The sequence below is a fragment of the Apostichopus japonicus genome, chromosome 2 (assembly GCF_037975245.1).
Source record: "Apostichopus japonicus isolate 1M-3 chromosome 2, ASM3797524v1, whole genome shotgun sequence".
Taxonomy (NCBI): domain Eukaryota; kingdom Metazoa; phylum Echinodermata; class Holothuroidea; order Aspidochirotida; family Stichopodidae; genus Apostichopus; species Apostichopus japonicus.
Genome location: NC_092562.1, coordinates 20,096,126 through 20,121,554, shown reverse-complemented (window position 1 = coordinate 20,121,554; position 25,429 = coordinate 20,096,126). Strand labels below are relative to the sequence as shown.

Here is a 25,429-nt window from a genome sequence, read left to right as displayed (position 1 = left end):
AAGATGGACCATTCCTGAGTTGGGCTTGATGGGCTCACTCAGGAGGAGTCCTGTAGGATATTATTTTATTTGGTTGGGCTTTATTTTGGTCTAATATTTGTTTTGTCAACTGTGCAGAGGAGAATTCGGCTGAGATTAATTACCTGCTCCTGGTTCTCTTCCTGGATATTGGGAAATTGAAGGAAAGACAGAAGGAACTAAGTTTAAGGATGGGTAATTAATTTAACATGTTAATGAGGTAGTAGTCTGCAGAGGTAATAGTAGTAGAAGTAGTAGTAACAAACCCACATGGATAAACAACGACCCATGAGGTAATTATTCAGCCAGGCAAAGTTAGAATACAGACCCAGTGGTTCATAACCAATTTTGCACTCTTCCCCCCTGCCCCCCACCCCCCCTGCCCATGCCGACCCATTCTTGTCATCTCAACACTCAAGTAGCAAGTTCGGTTTGAACAATAAAACAAATGAAAGTATTATGGATATAATATATCTGTTGCAATCAATACCACCAAAATAATCAATTTTCAAGAATCACCAACCATTTCAAAGTTTCTACTATATCTTGTATCCATTCCATCGACCAAATTACACACCCTCCCAACCCCCAACCCCAATTTTTTTTATTTATTTATTTTTTATTTATTTTTTCTTGAGGATGACTACCGCCTTTAGATATGCAAATCAGTTAAGAACCACTGTAACAAATACACATTTAAGTACGAATAAATATATATGTATAGAAAGAGAGAGAGATAAATAATAAATATGAATACATGAGAAAAATTATCAAAGATGTACTAAGACATAGCATTAAACAATTCACAGACAAGAAGCTGGAGTAAGTGCAGTGTTGGCTAAAACAATTACAACAAAGCAACAACAAAATTTGAAAAAAGAGGACATGCATTACGATTCAGAACCATTTGCAATTTTCTTCATTTTAATTGACATATTTCTTCCTTTATTTTTTTTTTAATTTTGCAAAAGAGACTAAAAGATCAGGTTCAATAAAACCTTTATCACTACTGGGGAGTTTTTAGTGAGCAAAACGAAAGCCACTTTGCATATTTTTGTGGAGACAAAATTTCTTTAATGCAAGAAGGAATTTTTGGATGGATAATCTTGCTTCTGTGCTTTATTTATTTATTCATTTTCAGATAGAAAGTATTTGTTTCATCTTCCAGGAAACAAGAAAAAATACCCGAACTGAGTTTAGTAATATTTCTGAATTTATGACTTGAGGAAGGGGGGGGGGAGGAGATATGTTTAACAGGTGTGGTTAAAGGCTGAAATCTCTTTCAATGGCATTATTTTGGAATTGGGATAAATTGATTTTTTTTACAGTGAACTAAGAAAATGAATGAGTGAATAAATATACAAAATCCCACCAACAAAAGCATTGTGAGATGTTTATGACAAGGTGTGGTTAAAAGGCTGAAATCTCTTTAAACTGCATAACTTTGGAATTGGGATAAATTGATTTATTTACAGTGAATTAAAATAATGAATGAGTGAATAAATATATACAAAATCCCATCAACAAAAGCACTGTGAGATGTTTATGACAAGCCAAACACGTAACCAGATATGGTATCAAAGAGGCAAAAACACACAAGAAAAAAAATTGCAATTCAAATAATATTTTTGACATATCCATTGGTAACCATATAAATTCTAAAAGCATGATATAAACTGCAATAATATATATAGCTTCTAACACAACACCACATCAAGGAAGGAAAACATGATCTAAGGAGTGTGTTTAATGTAATTAAAAAAGTGTGAAATTTTCATGCAAAAAAAAAAAGAAGAAAATGGAAAAAGGCAAAAGCAGCAGAGGCAAATATGTTGCCTCCTATGTTTAGTTTTGTTTGGTATTACAAAGCGTGGGTCAAATTTTTTGGGGCTCTATTAGGCGGACTTTTTCATTCCCTCTGTCTGTGTTGTCATGTAAAAATGGAATTTTGTCCACTAGTAGAAAACTACTTCGAAGAAACTGTTGAAGATTTATATTTCAATAGGTAAATCATGAATCTCAGTACACTGTTATATTGAGGTTTTTTAATTCCTTTTTTTTTTTCCTTATGTTATGGCAAACTTTGGTGTCACTTTATTCATGTATCCCACAATATTTGTCATTACAAAAGGTGAGCTAAAAAAGGTGCTCTTCTTTTTATTTGTTTTCTAATGTACAAATATATTTAATTTCAAGAACAAAATGGATACAATTTTTAATGATTATTGTCAATCTTGGGAATTTTTGTGTTCATACTATAAAACTGAGATTACAGAAGGAAACTCAAGGTTTTGAGATATATTCAAACCCAATCTCCACCCCCACCCCTCCCCCAGTTCATTTTCTCCAAGACAAAGGAGCTTTAAACAAGACAGAAAGGTTGGATGGCATCACAGACCCTCCAACCCCCCTCCCACACCCCCTTCTTCATTTTCTCTAAGACAGGAAGCTTTAAACAACCTTTACTTATTTTGTGTTGAAAACATCTGAAGAGATTTTAAGGACGGATTTTCGAGGAGCGGAATACTTTTTCCTTCCCACGTATAAACTAACCCCTCTCTCTCGCTGTCTGTCACCCAATCTTCTTTGAGTTTTACCTTCACGTAAGCATTTCGCTTCTATCTTGCGCTTTCGTAAAATGTTTGATGATTTGGTTTTCCTACTGATCCTTGAATCTATCCTTCCACCAAACACACCTGCTGCTAGCAGAGAGCCATAGCAGTCTCCACGACAGGATAATTACCTAAAACTTCAACACCTATCGAAAATGCCAATCTGAGAAGAGTTTCTCGCATGGTGGGTTTTCGAGAGTCTCCGAGAGAAGCGATCGCATCCTACTAAGTTGCAACGAGATACTTCTCTACTTTTCCTGTGACAATCTTTCCATCGGGAAAAAATTTTGGTTCTCTCTACTATGTCAGTCTCACCTTGAAAATCTTTGCATGTATGTATGAATGTTTCCAACCTGTTCTAAACTTCTTTTACAGCTATTTTTTTTTTCTGTTTTTTTAATACAATGATTTTTCTTTTCTTTACTTCCTTTCTTCTTCTTTATTCTGTCAAATTTATCTGACATATACAGAAAACCCTGTTACAAATGTTTGCACAGGTAGTTGACATGTGACAAAAGTCAGGTTGAAAGGATCCATAATTGTCTATAAATTTCAAAGCAGGTGCTTTTGATGGTTTGATGTTTTGGATGTTTCACTTAGTTTCAAGTTACCATTTTTTGGGGAATTTTCTCATGTTCTAATATAATGTTATTCGTCTTAAAAAGTCTCTGGGCTGTGAATGTCGGGATAGAATCAAAATTCATTTGTTGTTCACTCAAAATTCTTCACTTGATAAGAAAAAGTCTTTCTTTTAGAGTCTTATTGCATATAAACCTTGGTAGGTTTCCTCAATATTGCAGACCAAAGTCGCTTTTAACCTCTGGTTTTTATCAGTCTAACATTTTGTGGTTATTCTAGCATTTTTTGGCTGAGTTAGTCATCCCATAAATAATAAATAAATGTAAATTCTGTCAAAAAATAGAAATTATTTGGAGTGGGAGGAGTACAAATCGAGACTTTTGACTGACTTCAAAACTGTATTCACCCCTAAATAGGGATTTCTGTACAATCATGCAAGAGATACCAAGTGAATATGCCCAAATGCAAAAAGGTTCCCCCTGTCCCCTACCCCCCCCCCCCAATTTCCATTGTTGTTAAAATGGTAACAAGTTTCTGCAACAAACTGGAAAGAAAAATCTTCAATTTGCTCAAAATTTGAAAAATATTTCTAAAGTAATATAGTGATTGACTTTAAAATGCAAACCAGAAGTTAATCCTTCAAAGATATCATGTTTGGTTTTTGTAAACTTTGGAGCTTCTTGAGATTACCATACATTTCTTCTCACTTTATCATCCCCCCCTCCCTGCCCCCTCCACATGGACAAGTAAGAACTTACCCTGCCTTCCTCTATCTTTAGAAGCTTTTGCGCTATTGCCATAACCCAGGCCAACCATTTGGTATTTAACGTCTGGATGGACCTTGAGAGATCCATACCGAGGGACTGAATACAGTTTTGAATTCAATGGTTGTGGTAGTTAGTCATATCAATCTGTGGGCATTTTGAGACAAGGACAACTTACGGTGATGGTCCCCAGCTGCACCCATACGGCATGCACACGCCCGACCGCCTCGTTATTCTCGTCCACCAGTCCGTAGTGTATCTGGTAGCCTCTGATGACACCGTTCTGAAGACTCTGAAGAGGCGGACTCCACTGCACGTGAACGGTGGTTGAGTTAATCGCCGACACGCGTACCGTCGTCGGGGGTCCTTCGGGGACTATGGAGGAAGAAGGGCAGAATGATAAACAAAATACACAGTTGTTGTCTTTTACCAAAAATTAAAGGTGTCTTAATAGAGAGAGGACAAAAAGGAATAATAGGTGAAGAAATGATGAAGGTTTTTCCTTCTTGCTAATCTCTTGTTTTATAATATAATAATAATAATAATAATATAATATTAATCAGGTAACTTTTACGATGCTTAAGCGAACACAAATGTGGGAGAAGCAGGATTCATGGATTACAACTTACAAGTTGGTTGGCTGACAAATCAACATCTCTTAACTCAAATTTGGAATATTATCAATTTAGAGAGTCATTGCAGATGGGAAAACCGTAGACTGCTCTTGGATGAAAAAACCACCTTACTGTGACCCGGCCGGGTATCGAACCCTGAACCTCCAGATTGCTAAGCCTCATTGCTTCAAATGCCACCGCCTTTATCCACTCGACCACAGCACCATTGATTCACAGCTAAGTATCTCATTTAATCAACAAATTTTTGGATACCATTTAAAAGCAAGGGTGGCATTAGACTGTTTAAGAAAGCAACCTTTTCCAACTGAAGATAGAAGACGGAAAACTTTGCATCACTTAAATAGGGCTCCACCCACATGATCAAACTTTTAAGTGAGAGACACGGTAAAGTTTTAACGAACAATCTTCGGAAACCCATTTTACTCACGCTTTTCACATGTGACATCTTCAAGGCCCTGAACTGTGCGGAGAGCTAATAACGCAACCATTCACCGTAAATTTAATTTTCTCCATGGTCGCTAAGGCAACCACAAGGCAGCAGCTTTTTTAATTTCCCTTTATGCCTTAATTTACTTTTCAACACATTTGGCAAAACCGCAAGGAAAAAAAATAGAAAAGAAAAGAAAAAAGCAAGTGGAAATAAAAGAAAATCTACCACAAACATAAGCCCTGAATCTCCCAAAAAAAAATTCAGGCTTTTCTTAACTCTGTTTGGAAGAAATAAATAATTTCATTATGAAATAATTTCGTCCGAAATCGATGAGATTAATCAAGCGGATGCAAACAGCTCCAGAGCTTTCCTCAGCCGTATTAAACTCTACACCTCAGACATCCCCTGAGCAAGTTTTAGCAGACGTGATTTCAATTTTAACACTTCGCTCCGTAGGCTACTTGGTGATGTGCAACATTGACTTGCCAGTTAATATATATGGCTGCCCATATAGAGACATATTCATCACAGCTGTAATTCCCAGCGGAGATTAAAACTTCCCACATTAGCCGCAACTGATGGTTTTTAAAGCAGCAGAATTTGAATTTTTGTAAAATCAATCGGATTTTTTTTTTTTTGGCCTGAATAGTTTACAAAGTGGTAGTCTATCATATATCGTTTGTGTTCTTAAAAACCCAATGATGAATTTTGTTTCAATTATTTTGTACACTTTAAAAGGGAGTGGGTGGGGGGGGGAGGGTGCAAGGGGTGGGTTTATTAAGTCTCGGTAGATACTAAACCTTTTTTTTTCACATCGGGGTAAAATGGTGGTTTTAAGACAGAACAACATGAATTTGTTGAAATACAACAAAATCAAGCCTTTGTCAAAAAGAAAGAAAAAAACTAGAGTCTAAAATAAATATGTATTACTCTTTCTTTCTGAATATTTCCAACATGTCCCAGACAAGACAAGACAAGAGAAAAACGAGGGGGTAGGGGAAAAAGTATCCACCTAAGAAAGAAAGGGGATAAGGTATTTGGAATAATAATTTAGAATATTTACAGCACATTCTCTCTAATATAAACATGGTATCGATGTCTTGTTGGAGAAACATGAATTGACTGTGGCAGGTATGAATAATGGCTTGTTTAAATAAAGACAGATTTACGAGTTAATTTCGTGATGAAATAAACAAAACGAGTCATTATTTTCCCAAAACTGAGTCACCTGACTAAACTTTAAATGAAGAAACACTCCTTATTCTACCATCAATCAAACATCACACGACTACAGAAACCAAATAACCGGGGAAGGTATGAATTTCTTCAGATAAACCGACATCTGTAAGAGACAAGTTTTATGCTGGATTTTGAGACGTTGGATGACAATGTTTGCCCACACTCTTTGTTTTTCATCGTAGTACACTTCAGCTGATCGTGTTTTCATCCAAACAGCAAAAAGTTTGTGTCCCAAAAGTTTACTTTTTTTTGGTTCTACTCATTTGAAAACGTTTACAATGTATCCTAACTTTCAATTCATTCCTGGTGCTAAATTTGGTTGAATTTGAGTTGACTCGAATCGTCAATTTTTCAATGCGATCCTTTACTATTCTTTACTCAGTAAAATGTATGTCAGACATTTTGAGGAAATTTTTCACTTTGCACTTTTACAAGAGATTATTAATACTTTCATAAAATATGTATGGGTGATGAAATGTTGAGAATTGAATGGATTAATTGATTCCTTGCTTTTCTGCTAATTAACTCTGATTTGGCAGAGAGCAACTGTGGATTGTTGTCTTTAGTCTGATCATATACAATCTTGTGTTGAGTACATAGGATGCATACAAATGTTGAGTTAATATGTGGAGTGTATGTGTTGAGCATGTTTGGTTCAGTAGCAGTGACAACCAAACTTAATAAAACCTACTGTGATGCATTAACAATGCTTTCTGGTATCTATGCTTTTCTGAGCTTATCTATGCTTATCTATGCTTTTTCTGAGCAGTTGAGTACAGGTATCAGCTATTCACATGAGGGTATGTCATTATCACAGAGCACAGCCCACTATCAGAACACCTACAATGTTGCATATATACATATATTATTGAATAACAAAAGATGCGTTGGCAAAACTCAACTACACACAAATACCCATATGTTTTAGTTCATAACAAAGAGATCTTCAAATGTTGTCAAATGCTATAAAAAATAAACAATAAATTTTAATTTCTGGGTGGCATTCAAGTTGTTAACCATCATAGAAATCCAGGGTTTGATGGAGTTGACATGACAAAAGAACCCACTGATGTTTTGCTAATCAAATGTTGTTTTTCTATAAGACAGTCAAACTCTTATCAATCTAATAAACAAGCCATGAAGGAAAGTCAAATTCTGGTCAAACTTAAAATACCGACCAATTTCAAAGATCTGTTTTGAGAGCTGCTTACTAGACACCCCCGTCGGGAATGAGAACATGACAGATTTACCCTGCATTAAAAAGATAGTATCTGTTCTGAGTTTTGGCGCCCCAGCTTCCTTTCGAATGTTCGGAAAGAGAAAATATATCGTTTTTGCAATCGTTCATTCTCCTTGCAGTTTTCAGGACAGCAATTAACCCAACAGAGATAATCTGCATGTAGAAGGAAGCCACAGATGCTCTTCTTTGAAGAGACTTTTTGCATCTCTCGACTTTTTTCATCTCTTTCTCTCCCTCTGTTTCTTATTTACTGAATAAAGACTTGTCCAGCCATAATTTAATCTATCAGACAATCCAGCAAGTTTGAAAGTGCCAAATTAGGTCCCCAGAAAACTTTGAAACCTGCCTGCTGTCAAGTGTTGTTGACTTGGGAAATGCAAGTCTGAAAAGTCACATTTGTTTGTTTTACACAGCTTTGTACAAACAAACAAAATCCCCCAATGCCAAGTATTCATAAAATTTAAGAAACACATGACATGGTAATATTAACTAGAAAGTTATTAGTATTTCAGTAAAGTGATTGCAGAGTATTGACAGAACATGAGCTCATCACAAATTAAATCCGAATCAAGATCGTGGATTATAAACACTGTCTAACGTAAAGTCTCCGATCTCATGTACAAGTAGATACCAGCAATTTATCCCTCCCCCTTCCCTCCCCACTCTCTACCCACCACACCCCCAATCCCTCCACCCCAATGCCCTCGTCTAACCATTTTAATCACTACCCACGTGGCAAGTTCAAGACAAGTTCTCCAACAAACTGTACAGCCGAGACAAACAATCTCATTCCATCTGTTCCTTTGATTGGTAACTTATGGGAACCTTTCTGTCCCTTGCTTAATTAGGCCAGTTACCTAAAGATAACTTTCCCACGATAATACTCTCCCCGCAGGACACCCATCTCTTCTCCTCTCCTATATATCTCTGTTCTGTGTTCTCAGAGTACTGCGTAGTTTCTGTATTTGATCTCATCCCTGTCAGAATAAGTTCAATGTATCCTGTCCGCAACTTGAAACACCTGTCTTTTCCCCCCATCGCCTCCTCGTCATCAATTGGAAATTTCTTCTATTACCCCATTTTTTTTGCTTTTCTTTTACTTTTGTAAGATGAAAAGTAAATAAATAAACTTGACAACGCATCTCTCCTGCTCAATGGATTTTTTTCCCCGATTCAACATGATCCTATCCAATTTTATTCTGCGACGGCAGGTGCAACAACCATCTTGTCGACGTAGACAGTTAAGTAGGTCAGACATCGTGAACTGTATCCCATAATCGAGCCTAACGAAAAACCATGAAGATTTTTAATTTCATGTGCAAATCCTTCCCTTTTTCTTCTGTTTTTGTATTTTCACCATTTTCACCAGTAACTACAATTTCCAGAAAATCCAAACAGCATTTCTTCTGAATGGTAGGATTTGGAAGGAAAAGAAAGTGGGCGTTTCCCCTCCCCCCTCCCCCTAGTAATGTAGTTTCGGGTTTTAGGAGATAGCATATGTAGAAATGGAGACAGGTATGAGATGAGCTAAGTAAATGAATCATTCTTCTTAATTTTGGGGGGATTCAATTCTCCGCAATGTTCTCTTGTATTTGAGGAAGATGTGCACACAACCTTCAAACAATATTCCATCAAAACTCACCAAAGATAAATAACAAAAATATAATTTTTTTTTTAAATGTCTAAACCTTTTCACTACTACTCCTTGCTCTCATTACAGACAGCTTGGGAAGCTTGTTCACGTTTCAAAAAATGTTCTATTCGTTTATAAAATCTTTGCTTCCTGGATAAAAAATGGGCTCTTATGATATGTTCATTCTGATGACAATAAAATCCATCTTCCTTTTCCTCATAACGGGGTTTTTCTAAGAACATAAGAGATCCATCAAAATTAACAAAAAGAGCACATCTATCATTCTAACCCCACCCGCAAGGAACTGGCTTTTCTTTCTTCACAGTTTCTGCACCACAATTATAAATTCAATTTATGATTTCACACCCTTTGTTGCTCTTTAAATGTCAAAAAATTTAAACAAAAATGAGAACAAGCCACGCTTCTCACACACACAAGTCTTCCTTACGCACATTTTGTGACAATTGCACGTTCTCTGCTTACCGCATCAAATCTTAATTTCTTTCTTTGTCCTCACAGACGGACAAAAACTAAGGCAAAAGTGTTGAATTATTCACAACTAGGCTTTTGATAACTGGCAGAAAAATTTTGCTCAATCTGTCATGATAAAATCTCTTAAACGAAACCTTCCTTTCACATTTATCGGCAAGGGTATTAAATCATTAACGACTATCGACATACCCATGAAGACATGAGTCTCACAAATGAAGTACAAAGCTAAGAGAAAAAAAAATGAAGAAGATTTAGAGGAGTAAATAACTGTAAAAGACCTGTAGACCAAAGATTTAGCGTAAAAGAACAATTTATTTAGTTAATTTTCTTTTCTGACATATTTTGGGACAAGAATTTTTATAATGCTCTTCTTTTTTTCTTTAAAGCAGCAATTACTTTTCAACAACAAAAATGTTCTTGCCATTCCTTGCAAAGCCCCTTTAAAGGCAACAATGTACAACAACTGTGTTTTTCTATGTCATTTAGCTGTCACTACTTCTCAGAAAGAATTATGAGATTGGAGTTGACAAACTTTATACTTTATTTACAGTGAAAACAATCAATTCGAGTCGACGTGCATCCATCTGACATCAAAAAGAGATCGAGGGCATGGTTCTATTCATTAATTGCTGTAAAAGATGCCGGGCGAGGAGAGAGACGGAGAGGGGGACAGACAGACAGACAGACGGACAGAGAGAGAGGGACGGTGATGAGGACTAGTGATTAAATACAACAGATGTGCTCTCAAACTTTCAAAAATTGTTATTTGGAGGTGGCCCACGAGAGTCAGAAATCACTTCTCTTCGTTGTGAAAAAGGAAGCAAATGACACCAAAAAAAACGATGAATACAAATTTTTTATAAAGAAGGTCAAATCTTTGCATAAATATCTGCACAAAGACCTCACTTTCTTCAAAACTACACCTAAAGTGCGCGCTTCCAAACATGCACACATATTTGACTTTCCTTTTTTTTATTGCGAGGGGGAATGTCAGTTTTTATTATGCATTAAGTTTATATACCCCTTGTGAGTTATTTACGGGATGAGATGAGAAAAAATATCAAAATCAGACTTACCATCTTCGTCAGTCTGAGCAGAGATGGGTGTCGACCACGGTCCATCACCTTTGATGGTGGCGGCGGCCATCTTGAGTTCATAGACAGTCCACTTCTCCAGATTCTCAATGTCGTGGGTCCTCTCGGCTGAGTCGACCTCGACGATCATGGCTGTTTGATCATCGAAAGGTACTGCGTTCCCTAATGAGATTTTAGTATACGAGATTTTGTAAGCAATGAGGACACCGTTCTGGTTTTCCTCCGAGGGAGGGTTCCATGTTACGCGGAGAGACGTCGAGTCCACCGCCGTTCCGACGATATCACGAGGGGGCTCACTGGGAACTGTTGAGGAGAGGGTGCACGAAGGATGACAAGTGTTAGGACATCGAACATCGAATCACACAAGAGAAAGAAATCAATGAAGCCACCACGTCTCACACAAATGACATGTGGCAAAGGAGGAGAAAATTAGGAGTTTGTCGATAGAAACAGTTATTGAGGGGTTTAGAAAAAAGCAGAAACATCAACAATTATAAACTTTGTAAAAGTCAGTGGATGGACATAAAACATGAAGATACCACAGTGGCTTTACACGTCTAGCCACATCCAACATGTTGCGACTGATGGTATTAATGTTCTGTTATTGTTGGGTTTTTTTGTGGGGGGGGGGGTTAAGGGTGTAGAGGAGAGACATGAAGGGGAGAAGTTAGCACTCTATTTTCACAAGAACAGCCACTTGTCGAAAGGGCTTGTTAAAATAGGATACTATTATACAGTTAGTCTGCAGATTTACCCGATTGTTCCGTCCTGATGCTGATGACGGACGTGCTGGCACCAACGCCATTGGTTGAACTGGCAGCCAATCTGATGTGGTAGAGGGTGTTGGGGCTGAGGTTGTTGAGAATGAAGGAGTTACTCGGGGAGATGGCCCGGTACTGCTCCTCCGAGCCTGAACTCGAGGTGTTGTAGTACAGCTCGTAACGGGTGATCTGGACATTGTCTCGCATCGTCCAGGTGAGTTGGATCTCGGTGGCCGAAATGGCTTGACCCGCAAAGTTTTCGGGTTGTCCGGGAACTGTTAGGTGACAGACAATGAAAACATTCAGGTTCACAGCCAGATGATAGTTATGTTTGTGATAAATATGATAAAAATGGAAAAGAACACATTTTACCTTCCTTAGCTAAGAATACCAAAGTAACAGATTTGAAGACTAAACTTACCTCCCTGTTGCGTTTTCACTTGGATGTGATCTGAGGCTGGACCCTCACCAACTGAGGTGTACGCAGACACACTGATGGTATAAATCTGCATGGTGGTGAGGTCACTGATGGTAGTCACACGCTCGCTGTCACCAGAAACACTATGTTTGAACCATGCGCTGAGCCCCTGAGAGGGTCTCGTGGTATAGTACACATTGTAACCTTGGATGACTCCATTGGGCTTCCTCGGTGGGGCCCACCGGATAAAGATGGTGCTGGCGCTGATCGGCCGGGCGCTGACCTCTCGTGGGGCAGTGGCTGGGGCTGAAAAGGATAATGGAGATACATTCGAGTTATACCAACCGTCTCAACCTTGGCCAGATAACTTTAAAGCAAGGATCACAAGTTTTTCCCTCTCTAGTTTATATCACATATATCCAAACATGAATCTGACAACAAGTCCCCAAAAGACATTTCCCCCAACCCTATTAGTAGTTATTTTCCCTTAGACCATTGAATAAGTTCATCACCCCTTTTGGTCTTGTTTTTGCTCATTTTCATCACACAAACGAGCAGGGAAAGTGACGTTTGCCAACGTTTGGTTTTGTTTACCTTGCTTCTTTTCTACCCTGTGCCACTTACCAAGTTCCCCGGTTCTCTCTCTGGTTTCTGTACTTGGTCTCCCTCTACCAATAGCATTCACCGCTGCTACCTGAAAGATGTACTCGGTGTACGGCTCCAGATTCTCCACGGTGTAACCCTGCTGGCTTATTTCTGTCACCTCCTCAAATGAACCTGTGGAGCTGGCCTCTTTGTACATGAGCACGTAAGAGTTCATTGCAACTCTACCGGGTGGAGCCCACGTAAGTGATATCGTGGTTGCTGTCACCAGTCCGACTTCTGGAGGCGCAGGGGGGCCCGGTCGAGCTAGAGCAGGGGGTGAACCAATTGTCCATAGTTAGCAACATTGATTGGTACTCCAATTATGAACCGATATCAGAAGTAACAATCATCTAATTCGTACTTAGTCCAATAATCATCAAAAAGTTAAATTGTTTAATTGTAAAAAAAAGTGTTTTTAAGTATATGATAAAGAATACACAGATAAGCTTTGCTCATTTTTCTGAGTAATAAATGTTCATGACTTTCCTCTTCTTATTACTGCACTATCCCATCCACCAAACATAACAGACTAGTATCTTTTATCTTTTCGTGGTATTGCATATTCCATATTCTTTGGTCATAACCCACTTCCTCTTACGGGGTACTCACTATTGTACTCCATTATCTGGGTCATAACCCACTTCTCCTCTTACGAGGTACTCACTATTGAACTCCATTTTCTGGGTCATAACCCACTTCCTCTTACGAGGTACTCACTATTGTACTCCATTTTTTGGGACATAACCCACTTCCTCTTGTGAGAGGTACTCACTATTGTACTCCATTATCTGGGTCATAACCCACTTCCTCTCCTCTTACGAGGTACGCACTATTGTACTCCATTTTCTGGGTCATAACCCACTTCCTCTTACGAGGTACTCACTATTTAACTCCATTTCCTGGGTCATAACCCACTTCCTCTCCTTTTACGAGGTACTCACTATTGTACTCCATTTTCTGGGTCATAACCCACTTCCTCTCCTCTTACGAGGTACTCAATATTGTACTTTATTTTCTGGGTCATAACCCACTTCCTCTTACAAGGTACTCACTCTTGACAATAACTTCCAGTTTTCTCTCGTCCAGCCCTCCGGTGCTCGTCGCCAGACAGGTGTAATTAACAGATTCTTGGATATCTTCCACGGTATAAGTGTTAACTCCAATCTTTGGTTCCTCGTCCTCGTCACCTACTTGGATACCCTCCACCTGCCATCTCACCACGGGCATCGGCGAACCTGCTGCCACGCAGTGGATCTTAAAGGTACTCCCCGGGAGAACCTCAATGGTTTCGTTGATCAGGGTAATAACCGGTGGTGTGCTCCGTACTAAGATGTGCAAAAAAAAAAAAAAATTGTTTTTTAATTTTTCATTTTAAGTTTCAAATTGTCCAAAATGTGTTCTCTTTGGCATTTTTGCCTGTCAACAAAGAAAAAACGATTGGCAACTGCTATGAATAAAGACCATTCTTTAGCTTTAAGGCTTTATGCACTGTCACTTTAATGGTTCAACAGACACATTTTTCACGTAAAGACTGCAAATCAGTCTACAATCTATGCAAATTGCAAACCTAATTTATCTTCCTCTGATTCCTTTGAACAAAGTTTTCGCAATTTGCATTTCTATCTGCCTGGATCGCTTTATGACAGGAGAATTATAATGAAGATCACGAATATAGACAGGTGCTTCAACTGGTCTTATATACATACATGCTCTTCAGTCTGGGAGTGTGTGACTGGCAATAAAACAAGCTTGAATTAAATTGCTACACCGCAACGTTATCGACAGTTCGAATCTGCCTTTTGCATTGATATTTGGTAAATTATTTGATGCTTATCTGTCCTATAAAAAAACTTTAAAAAAAAATCTGGTGCTCTTCAATGGTGCATTACAATGTGATATGTCAAAATTTGTGGGAAATATTCAGATTTGATAGGTTTTCAAAAAAAAAAATTTAATCTGACCTCAATGAAGACTGTATTCAAACAACTTACCTCTGACATAGAGATTTGTGGCTTCAGAAAACCTTGTACCAGCTGTATTTGTGGCAACACAGCGGTAGGACCCTTCATCGCTCTTTTCTGATCTCTCAATCGTCAACACTGTTGAGTAAAGAGAAGAGAAGATGAATAATTGGATAATGCACGAGGCTCTCTCCTCCTGTCATCAAACTTCGATGTTCTTCCTTTTACCCCTAGAACTGGTTTACATGTCCCTTCCCCCACCCCATTCTTCCCCTTCCCCATCCCACTCTTCCCCAAACACCCCCCTCATTCCCCTTGGAGTACAGTTACAACACACTTCTAAATACAACCCTTTTTCCTGAGTAGAATTTCCAGTGATACGTTATAAATCGCAGTTGCAAAGAAATTAAACTTGGAACAGAGATGACAGAAATGTTTGTATTTGTCGCAGTTTTAGTTTACGACATCAGAAGGCATGATTGTGAAAGTTATTCTTAAATGTTTAATTCTCATGATTTGTGACAGATGATGTTTAATTACATCCAGAAATGACATGCTTCAGATATAAAGAGGGGGGAGGGGGAGGGGGGAGCTTGCTGTATTTGCTCTCTTTACGACATTTAATTTCTATCTATATCGATGGTATATTAGTGTCTTCTGGACTACAAATATAGCAATAGTACGAAGAATTTTAGGTAGGATACTATTACTTTTTGTGACAAAATTCTGTAAAAATGTATGTGTAGCTAGGGGGAGGGGGTATGGAGCTGGGGGATGGGAGGGAACACCTCCATGGATGGCCCTGGGAAAGGTGATGAAGGATGGAAAGTGTCAGGAAAATTTCAGGATATTGAATGTTTGGTAGGGAATAAAGTAAGGAATTTTCAAATAGAAACTTGAGACGTACGTGACAAACTTGCACAGGTCATCACGTAGAACTGTTGTTGGATTTTTACAAGATTGCTTAAATCGTCGTTTAACTCTACTTGATGTTCTTTTCTTAGGAAGGTATTACAAATGGGTTTTCAAGGAAAAAGGAAAAACAACAAAGCTAGGCCCAATGACAGATCTTTCTAAGAACAAGAAAACTTTCAGACAGAAGACTACTCTGTTTACCCGAGAAGTATTAAAAAAAAAACTGTTAAATCATGTGCAAGTATGGTCCAATTAATCCCATGGATGTAGAGCATTGGCTATATGATGGTCAAATCTTTAATACACATTTGAAATGACAGCAAGTGATGCTAAGAAGAATCAAACTCATTTGAAAAAAATAATAATAAAAATGATTCCTCCAAATAGAAATGATTGTGATCTCTCAAAATGGTCAGCATGTTTTGAAAATATTAGATCCCAAAATGAGCCCACCAGAAAATAGCAAATTTATGACAGAGAAACAATTCAAAAATGCCAGAGCTGCTGAAAATGTTTGAAGCACTAAAAGAAGTTCTCTGGTGGCATCAAGAATGACAATACTTTAAGCTTGAGGATGGTGATGGGTGGGAGAAAAGGGGTGTAGGTGAGGGAGGGGGATGGGTGCATACTATGAAGCTATATATGAAAACTACACCTCAACATTTTGCTTCTCCATTCCATTTTGTCTTTGAATTAATTTTCCTCAATTTAGTTCTTCACAATCTATCACCAAACAATATTTTCTGCTAATAAAGCAATTGGTTGTGATATTGATTAGACACTACCAGTGAAAGTGTGGGGTTAGGGGAGGGGGTGGACAGGGAGAGGGGAGGGCATCGGGCCACAGGTCCCATGCTTATACTTGGCCTTGTTTAAATTACAACCAATAACAATGTATAGTTTCAACACACTACAATATTCTCATGTTACAAATGAAATTTTCTCATCCACAATGGTGCATTATGGTTTACAATTTGTCTAACTGCTTCAAGATTTCAAATAATTTCAATCCCTGTAGCTCAGTCCTTCTAAAGGTAGGTCACGATATTATGGATTCTAGGCCTAGGATAAGTTTGGAGCTCTGTTTTGAAATATAACAGCCTTTTAATGTTTATAGTAGAAGATAAGACTATATTTATATATAGTTCATATTTATTCTTTAACAATTTAATTCTTCCCACCATTCTTTTTTTAATACATTTGTATATAGGCAAAGACTCAATTTTCCTCTAATTCATCTTATTTTATTCATTTTGCAGATATATATATAATTATTAAATTTACTTGAAATTTGAACCATGAAGTTTTCCCTATATTGCATTTCCCAATAGAAATTAGTTCAATTTCTAACTTAAAATGTTATTTTATGTAAAAGTATTCCTTTCATGTATTTTTTCTTTCTTTTCTTCTTTACAATTTTAAGCAAACCCTTTTTTTTCTTTCCTGTCTTATTGCCCCTTTTTTCTTCTCTCCCCCCCCCCCACCTTGTTTTCATCGTTAACATTTGTTATAAATCTAATACCATAGATACATTTTCTCAGACATAATCAAAAAAGTGAAAAAGAGAAATTTCTGAAAGTCGATTTCCCAAGAGAAAACTTTTTCATTTCCAGCAAAGATCTCTCTTGTGACATACAAAGATATCATAGCAAAATGAAAACGAAAAAAACAAAAAAATGAGAGAAAATAAGCAAAAGTTTCCAAATTACTATACAGGAAAGCATAAGAAAACTCTATTCATGTTGGCCCCAAGAGAGGATATATTTTAAGATACTTTATTCCGATCAGTTTGTCTTCTTGCGATTAAAATGTATCAAATATTTTTTGGCGGGATACAATTTCATTTCGTCAAATTAAGTAAACGAGTGGGCTTAAGTAGTAGAAGATTCATCAACATGAAAATCCATTCCACCTCAAGTATTCATTATCTAAAAGAATAAAAACTTGTTTATTAGTTTCTTTTTTTCTCCTCCTTTGCCCTTATTTTTTACTTATTTCCTTTTTGCCATAGTTTAGTCCATTCTATTGTTTTGTATCCCTCCCCCCCCCCTTTATATATTAACTATTAAAATGTGACGTTAATAACAGCATTTGACATTCTTCAAAATCATTGTTTCGGGGCAGCAACTCTGAATGTCACCTAATCTTAGCTTCTTGGATATCTGTCACCTTGGAAACATACAAATTTAAAGAGAATTAACCCAAATAATCACAGAAAGTTCAAACCCCTGTTATATGAAGATATAAATGAGATCATTTTCTTTCTACATTTTTCTTTTGTTTTACCCTGTTTGCTTTAAATGAGCTGTTCTACTTTTTCTCCAGCCTCTTTCTAATGTCTTGTAAATTGCCTTTTTAAAGGTGTATATGAATGACTTGCGAGACAGACAAAAAACGTATAACTTAAAAGAGTTGCTTCGTTTTGACATTGGTAAGTATTATTCAAACATAACAAAAACCAGATACTTCTTTTCTAAAAATAAAAATAAAAGTACTCACTTTTTATTAAATCCTTCTAAGAAAATTTATTTGTTTACCATCTTTTCCAGGTTTTTTTTGTGACAAATCACTTTGGAACTCAAAAGCAGCTTTAGGGGAGAATGACTTAAAAGCTTTTCCGGTTCAATGAGCAAGAAAGTCAGGATGAAATCTTGAATTGCACTTTTCAAAAGCGTAGCGTGTTATTTTTATGCTTTTTATTTGTTTGAGAAATATTCAGATATAATAAAAAATGCATCTTCTTTGACAACATTCAAATCTGACCATAAAAAATAAAAAAAATTGAAAAATAGTTCTAACATGATCTCACATATCTTCAGATAAGTTTGTACACATTCAAAACAGCTCAACAGTTCATTTAATCTTTATATTTCTACTTCAAATACCAAAATGTGGAACGAATAAAACCTAATACATTAAAGAAAAAGGGAGAATAAAGTGCAGTGTCCTAGATTGACAAATAACTATCACAGAGACCTACTTCTAAAGAGTAATCTGAGAAGACTGAGCAATTAATTTCTAATGAGCAGATTTTTGACAAAACTTGGAAAATAAATTGTACTAACGAAGAGAAATCAGAAGAAATGAGGCAAAGATGAAGATTATCTTCGGCAAAAAAATAAAAAAGAGGAAAGGACGAAATTACGTCCTCTAAATGACTGATCGGATCTCCTTTATGTGAGCAACGAAAACTAAAAGATTCACTCGTTCCCGATGAGTGAATCAATTTGTTACCACATTTAGTTGATGATGAAAAGGAAAGCTTAGTTATCAGGATTCTGAACAAGTGAACATGTCCTTTAATTGCATGACAGAGGGGATATATATATTTATATTTTTTAAGCAGATGAGGCTAAAATGTAAGGTTGCTGCATAGATCTCATCCAGAGAACAAATTAAAAGTCTTGAGTGGGATCCTCATATAGCAGTTTCATTCTCTTCATGAGTAACAGGGAGTTGGGAGTTAATTTAATTTAGCTGGAGGGATGTGTTCTTTTTGATACAAACTTTGTATAAAATCTTTCTTAGCAACACTAGTGATATATATTGTATGAGAATACTTCAGACAAACCAATACTACCAAAATCATCATAAAAAAATCTCTAAAGACAGGAATGATTTTGATCAAAAAAATCATTTTCCTTGATTCTTGTGTAACAGCTTCTGTACTGTTTCTCAATGCAGGCTTAACTGTTAAAATAAATCCAGTGCTTTTTTTTTCATATATAACTTTAAAGTATAGTCTCAAATTTGTAACATATTACAAACAATGTTGATTACGACCATCAGAATTCAGAAAAATCTAAGAAATTCAATCATGATTACTTGTGTTTGCATGTGAGGTGCTTGTGTGCTAAACTTAGTAGTCCAGCCACTCTCATTGACAGGTCTCCGAAGGAGCATATGCCTCTAATGTAATAACATCAGCATACAAAATGAAAATATTGTAACATTTTTGTTCTGCTATCTCAAGATTTCTTACAGCTTTCTTTCATTTTGGGGGGGGGGGGAGGAGGGGAGGGTGGAGGATTGGGGAGTTATTCCATGTAGGCACCTTTGTTATATCAGTTGAAGGTGAAGTTGCTGGAATTTAATAACATATCTTGTTTAAGTCATTTTTAATACCCGATTCTCCCCTTTCAGCTAACTCCGGGTGGTTAACTTGAGGACAATGGACAATGGATCAGACCGTCCCAAGAGAAATGAAACACAAATTGTTGCTAAACCGTTATCTCTTATTGAATATTATCCCACACTCCCCCCTTACACAATATATTTACTTTCACTCTTGTGGCGACGGATTAACCTAACTCTTGATGTTTTCGCGAAACTTGCCCCTTTTCTCTTGGCCTGGATCACGTCGTCTAGAGAAACCTCAATTATTCGAACAAACGTTCTTTTACACCATCCAGTTGACTTCTAAGGCGACTTGTTAACCTTTTCTCATCAAAGAAAGAAACACATCACTATGATGCTGTTGTCTTCGTCTATAGCGCTCTCTAATCTTGTGAATTCCCTCGGGATATTTCTGGAGGGGTGGCAGAGAACCCATTCAATGATCTGTCCTAACCCTTTTAACCAATTAACATCGTGCATCTGACATGGAAATTTGACCCGATTCTACCATTGTGATTGCAAATGACTTCAATCCATGTGCTCAATGGTGTCGAATTAAATTGATCCTTTCTTACTTCTCCTAAATTAGGCCACTGCTCTCATTCTTGGAGCAATATCTCAAGACAAGATATATAAGAATGTTCTCTTTCCTTATGCCCTTCCCCCCTCCCCCTTCTTAATCTTCACCGTTTTTTTATTTTTTATCCCTTCTTCTTTTGGTCATCTCTAAGACCCCCAGTAAAATGATCTAACACATTTTTATGGTGAATGCAAAACACAGACCTTAGTGTCTTTAATAGAAATTGGTCAGATACTCAGGGTACGTATAAATATACTCTTGCACCTTGAAAGGGGATGTTATAGCTTGCAGGAATGGGTGAGACAAATTAACACTATCCACCTTCTTATTCTGTGAGAACTCATCAAAAAAAGAGAGGATAGTACATAACCAAATGTTCAACCTTGTGGTTTTAAAGGGCTACTGTAGGCTTCTTTTATAAACCTATCATTCTGTCGGCCGGTGATGTGATCCATTAAAATAGAGAAGACAAAACACTGCTAATTGGACAACCTCATCATGCTACTATTTCCCCATAAATTCTAGAAATGGTTGTTTTGAAATTAACCAATTAACATTGCTTCTTCAGATATGCTCCTTTCTTACACTTTTATAATCATTTGTAACGATTGCACAGCTGTCAGTGTGCCTTGAATGCACAGCTTTGTCAAATAATTATTCAGTATCTTTATAACTGTATGCTCTTGAATAACCCTCAATCACCCCCCCCCCAATTAACACCCCCCTCCTTCCCACACCCAGCCCTTCCTAACTGGGTGAGTAAATGACTTTGTAGATCATAAAAAAAAAAAGAGATATAAAAAAGCAAAAAAGACATTTTCAGTCAAAGCGTTATCAATCATATCATATCACATTGCTAGTGACAAGAACACCAAACCAACAACCACTTTTTTTTTCTCCCTACACCACTTAACTTGAGAGTCTTAACAATAAAGTATGCAAAATGGAATAGGCATAGTCTAACCTGACGATATCAATCAACTTTACGACCATATTTCTGAATACTTAAATTACTGCCATCACTTTGAAAATCACTCAAAACTGGATTCATAACATCAAAAAAAAAACTTTTAATCATGTCCCCCCCTCCCCCAGTACGTTTGACCTCTGCTAAAACACATGCGGTCACTCTTCATGGTCACTATGGTGGATTCCATCCCCTGGTTTTTAATTTTTTTTTTTTTTTTTTAAAGTACAAGCTCATTTATCCAAGGTAGCCAGACAGGTAGACATCATTGAAAAGAACGTTTACAACAGATGGAGTGGACCGAACCTCTGGAGAAAACAGATCTGAATCCTTCTCCCTGCCTCTAGGCTGAGTGATCCTTCCTGTATTAGTTTCTCTCTCTGACTGACGGTCTCAAATCAGAGGAAACATTATCTGTGTTAGAGTGGGGTCCCCGTGGACGTCTGAGTCACTGCAGGTACGCTGTTAAGGCAATTACCCATCCCCTAATGGTTTTCCACTCAGGCTACTTTTTGAAAGATATTTCAATTAGCCAAGAGATGAAAGAATGAAGAATTTTATGCCTGATTTTTAGTTCACTGACTATTCAAGATCTAAAGTGAGATCTTCACGTAGAGGAAATCTCGATTTTAGCATATATTAATACTCTCCTTAAATACCGAGGATTTCGAGGTGAATAACTTTTCGGGAAGCCGGGCACGGTGAAGACTATGCAGCACATCGAGAAATTTCAAAGGCATTTACCCCCGAAAACTTGGTTCTCCCCTTCATTCCAAACTCCTGGGAATCTCGCTAAATATATGAAATATCGTTTTCGTGGACGGCAAGGTAGAAGACCTGAAGTGTTTTCCCTTTCAGAGACTCGCAAATATCTGAAAAGGTCGTCGGTATTATCTTAAAAGTCCTGCGAGGCGAGAATGGCTGTTAACTTAATTACGAGTGACTTTTTCCAGAAAGTTCAAATCCTTCCTTAATTGCTAGGTTTATATTTAAGCTGTCAGGCTCAAAGAAAAAGGATAGCTTTTGGGTATTTAGCATTGAAAGAGGAAATAACTGTTAGTATATTAATCACAGTTTTGATAAGCCTTCCCCTCTCCCCTCTCCCCTTCCCTCTCTCCTCTCAAATACACAGAGGAGTATACATTTCAATGACAACGCTGAAGTTACGAATACCCAATAAAAACTAAAAAGAGAAGGACATTTTTTTACAGACCGAAGCAAGTCCCATTGTGCCCAATTATTTCCTCTTCATAAAACAATGACCACATTTTATAGTTGTGCCTCAACGGAGGTCATGACTCGTATTCCTCCCAGGTCTTATCAACCATCTCCTCCTCTCTACAGGCCCCAAATTTTTATAATGCTTAAACTGCCAAAGAGTTTCTAAATGGACTTTGCTTGAGGTCCTAATCAACAAACTTTGGCTCCGAAGAATCCGAAAATGATCAAATTACACCAAACAGATTTTCCCGGCACCGAGAAAATCCTGACGGGCATCTGTCTAATAAAGGCAACATTTCGGGGCTGTCTTACAACCCGTTTCTGATTTTCCTGCCTCTTTGCACGTTTGGATATCTAGCAGACATTTTATTTGAATTCTGAGAGAAACGGGACTTGAAATAAAAGACAATTAAAACCAGGCAACTTATTACAGTGACTCTGAGAGAATTCCTCCATGACCTCCCCTCACCCTCGGCATGCCCCCCTCCCCCCCACCTTTTTTGGTGGGAGTATTTGCAACAAGGTAATAATGGGAAAACTAAACCAAAAATTCAACAACCTGTATTCTTTGCTTTACACAATACAGTCAATTCCCACGAACTGTATTTATTTAACAAGAAAAATTAAGAAAAAAAACAACAAAGTAGTGGCTAAATAGGATTAAAAGGACTGTAATTATGTACTTAAATATGAAGAGCTGTTCAAAGTCCTAATAACCTCAACTATGACCAGTTCTTTTCATACTAATTACCCCCTTTTAAGAAAATAACAATAATTGTGCTTTCTGAGATATCAATAAGATTTGTGGAAAGAAAAATTTGATTGGCATATCAATCTACTAGGGCTGACATGTTCAGAATGTAAGGTCAGTTAATTACAATGAGCCATCTATAAAAGTTGGGTAGTTATCTAAATGTCCAGTTGGCCACTTATTTACTGGTAGCTCACACAACAATTCAAGGCGGTCAAGGCTCCTCTTAATCCTCTTCTTTTCTTTTCTTTTTGTGAAAGTTTAAACAAGTTTCTTACTTCACAGCTTATTAACTCAACACTGAGAAGCATTTTCTTCTTCTTTTTTTTTTGGGGGGGGGGGAGGGCTAATCCCTGATCAGTAGCTTAAAAGAAACACCAAACAACAGGTGATTCAGGAGTTTCTTTTACTCCTCTGTGTGACCTTCAGCAAACAGTGAAAAGCAAGAAGATTGACAGATTTGTATCAACCCAAATTCTATTGATGTGCAAATGGAGTGTTGATGCTGCATATATATATATACACACACAGGGGTGGGAATATATACATTCAACCAAAACTATTAAAGTCAAGTTTGTTTCTTGAGAAATGACTTTGCTCGACCTGCCTTGTTTGAAAACCATTCCACTCCCTGAAACCAGACAGGAATCTAAGCGATGTATCCAGTCACTCTTCTAATGCAAATTAAAACTACAAACTTTCAGGAGGAAATGATGCATCCAGATTGTGTGCGAGGGGTTTCTTCCCTGGACTCATTCATCGACCCATGCTTCCTACTCATTGCACTTCACTGAATTTTCATTCCTACTACAAAATGGTAGCTAAATGCAGCAAATTGATTCATTTTCAGGCTGGTGTATGTCTTCTTCTTACCACAACAAGTGTGCAGATATCTAAATTCCATTGGTCTTATATATGTTCCATACCCTGACCATGTTTAGAAACCACAAAATTACTTTTCATTCTTCTCTTTTTCTCTACATTCTCTCCCCTCCCCAGAGTAAAGTGTCAAAGAATGACACTTTATCTTCATGTCACCCCATGGTGAACTTGATAGTCCAATAAAAATTGCCCATAATTTACCAGAATCGCTGACAGGAGTTCGATCTAGCGTGAAAAAATACAAACCGGAGAAGAAGCCACAGATCATTGGACCGGGACCGTCTTGATCATTACTTTGAAATTTAAAGCAGTCTCTTGCGCAGTCTTAAAAAAAAAAAATTGGTATAAATGTTTAGAAACATGGTAGCGGAACTGCATATATACAGAGTACATAGGAGAACTATCAGTGGGGACAGGTAAGTTTATGACCAATAGAGGAACTGAGTATACAGTCTATCAAATAGAAATAATTATTTAAAATGAGAGACAATAGTTATTGAGAAAATTTGTGTTAAAAAATTCAGCAATGTTCCAAAAATGCACATTCATTACTACAGATTCAAGTTAGGCAACTGAAGTTATGGTTCCAACCCCCCCCCCCACACCCCTACCATATCTCATGTCTCAGCCAACCATTGCACATTGCTATCTTTGCCATTATTCAATTCAATTGCATTTGTGCGTTTGCAACTGACTGTGTGCTCACACTAATCTTCCTTCTTCAATCTCATAGTGTTGCTTTAGCTGTCAGGTACCCTTAAATCATTCCCCTTCTCCTTCCATGCCTACTCCTTCCATCCTTTAATCCAGGTACCCTTAAATCATTCCCCTTTCTCCTTCCATGCCTAATCCTTCCTTCCTTTAAATCTCACAGTGTTGCTTTATCTGTCAGGCATCCTTTAATCTCCCCCATACTCCTCCTTCCATCTTTCCCTGCAGTATACCTTCCTTCATCCTCTCTGACTGCTCATCCATCACAACACCACTCTCCCCTGACAGACCTCATAGCAGCAGGCTATGACTCTTACCAACAAGAATCCAGACCAAATGTTTTGCAGAGATATTTCAAACCAAACATCTTGTATTAATGTTTCACAAGTCCTTTGTCAATGAGTATATAAAGCATTAAATCATACCTCCCCTGTATAATCTATTACAGTGACATGAACATAAATAACCATATTTAGGCTGTTGAACTGTGTGTTGTTACAACTTGAACTCACAACTGAGGCACATTCAAGGGAAGGTAAAAAAGAGTTTCAATATACATATATTCCGTGCTCACAAGCCTCCGTTTCTATCCGTACATCACATTCTAACCTTTTGATTTGGAATACTAGTGAATATCTTATTTGCTCATTTCCCATGGCCTAGCTTTGACTTTCAACGTTTGACTATTTCGGCAGTACAAGATTTTTCTAAATACTGCATAGATAAATCACTTCTGATGGCTCAATACTTTCCCTTTCATAGCAA

At 37.4% G+C, this 25,429-nt stretch overlaps 1 protein-coding gene across 3 annotated transcripts in view; it reads right to left on the bottom strand.

Moving 5' to 3' along the window:
- The window catches only part of LOC139981488 (receptor-type tyrosine-protein phosphatase delta-like), a 234,767-nt gene that overhangs the window by 26,229 nt on the left and 183,109 nt on the right, over positions 1 to 25,429 (bottom strand). For 2 of the 3 annotated variants that reach the window (XM_071993903.1, XM_071993923.1), the window contains 8 exons: positions 14,552 to 14,659; positions 13,613 to 13,885; positions 12,540 to 12,824; positions 11,919 to 12,221; positions 11,491 to 11,772; positions 10,719 to 11,039; positions 4,152 to 4,348; positions 144 to 161 (listed from right to left, as the gene is read on the bottom strand). In XM_071993903.1, the coding sequence (XP_071850004.1) occupies positions 144 to 161; positions 4,152 to 4,348; positions 10,719 to 11,039; positions 11,491 to 11,772; positions 11,919 to 12,221; positions 12,540 to 12,824; positions 13,613 to 13,885; positions 14,552 to 14,659 (1,787 nt within the window). The remainder of the gene's footprint in view (positions 1 to 143; positions 162 to 4,151; positions 4,349 to 10,718; positions 11,040 to 11,490; positions 11,773 to 11,918; positions 12,222 to 12,539; positions 12,825 to 13,612; positions 13,886 to 14,551; positions 14,660 to 25,429) is intronic. The other variant, XM_071993912.1, reaches the window with a different exon arrangement.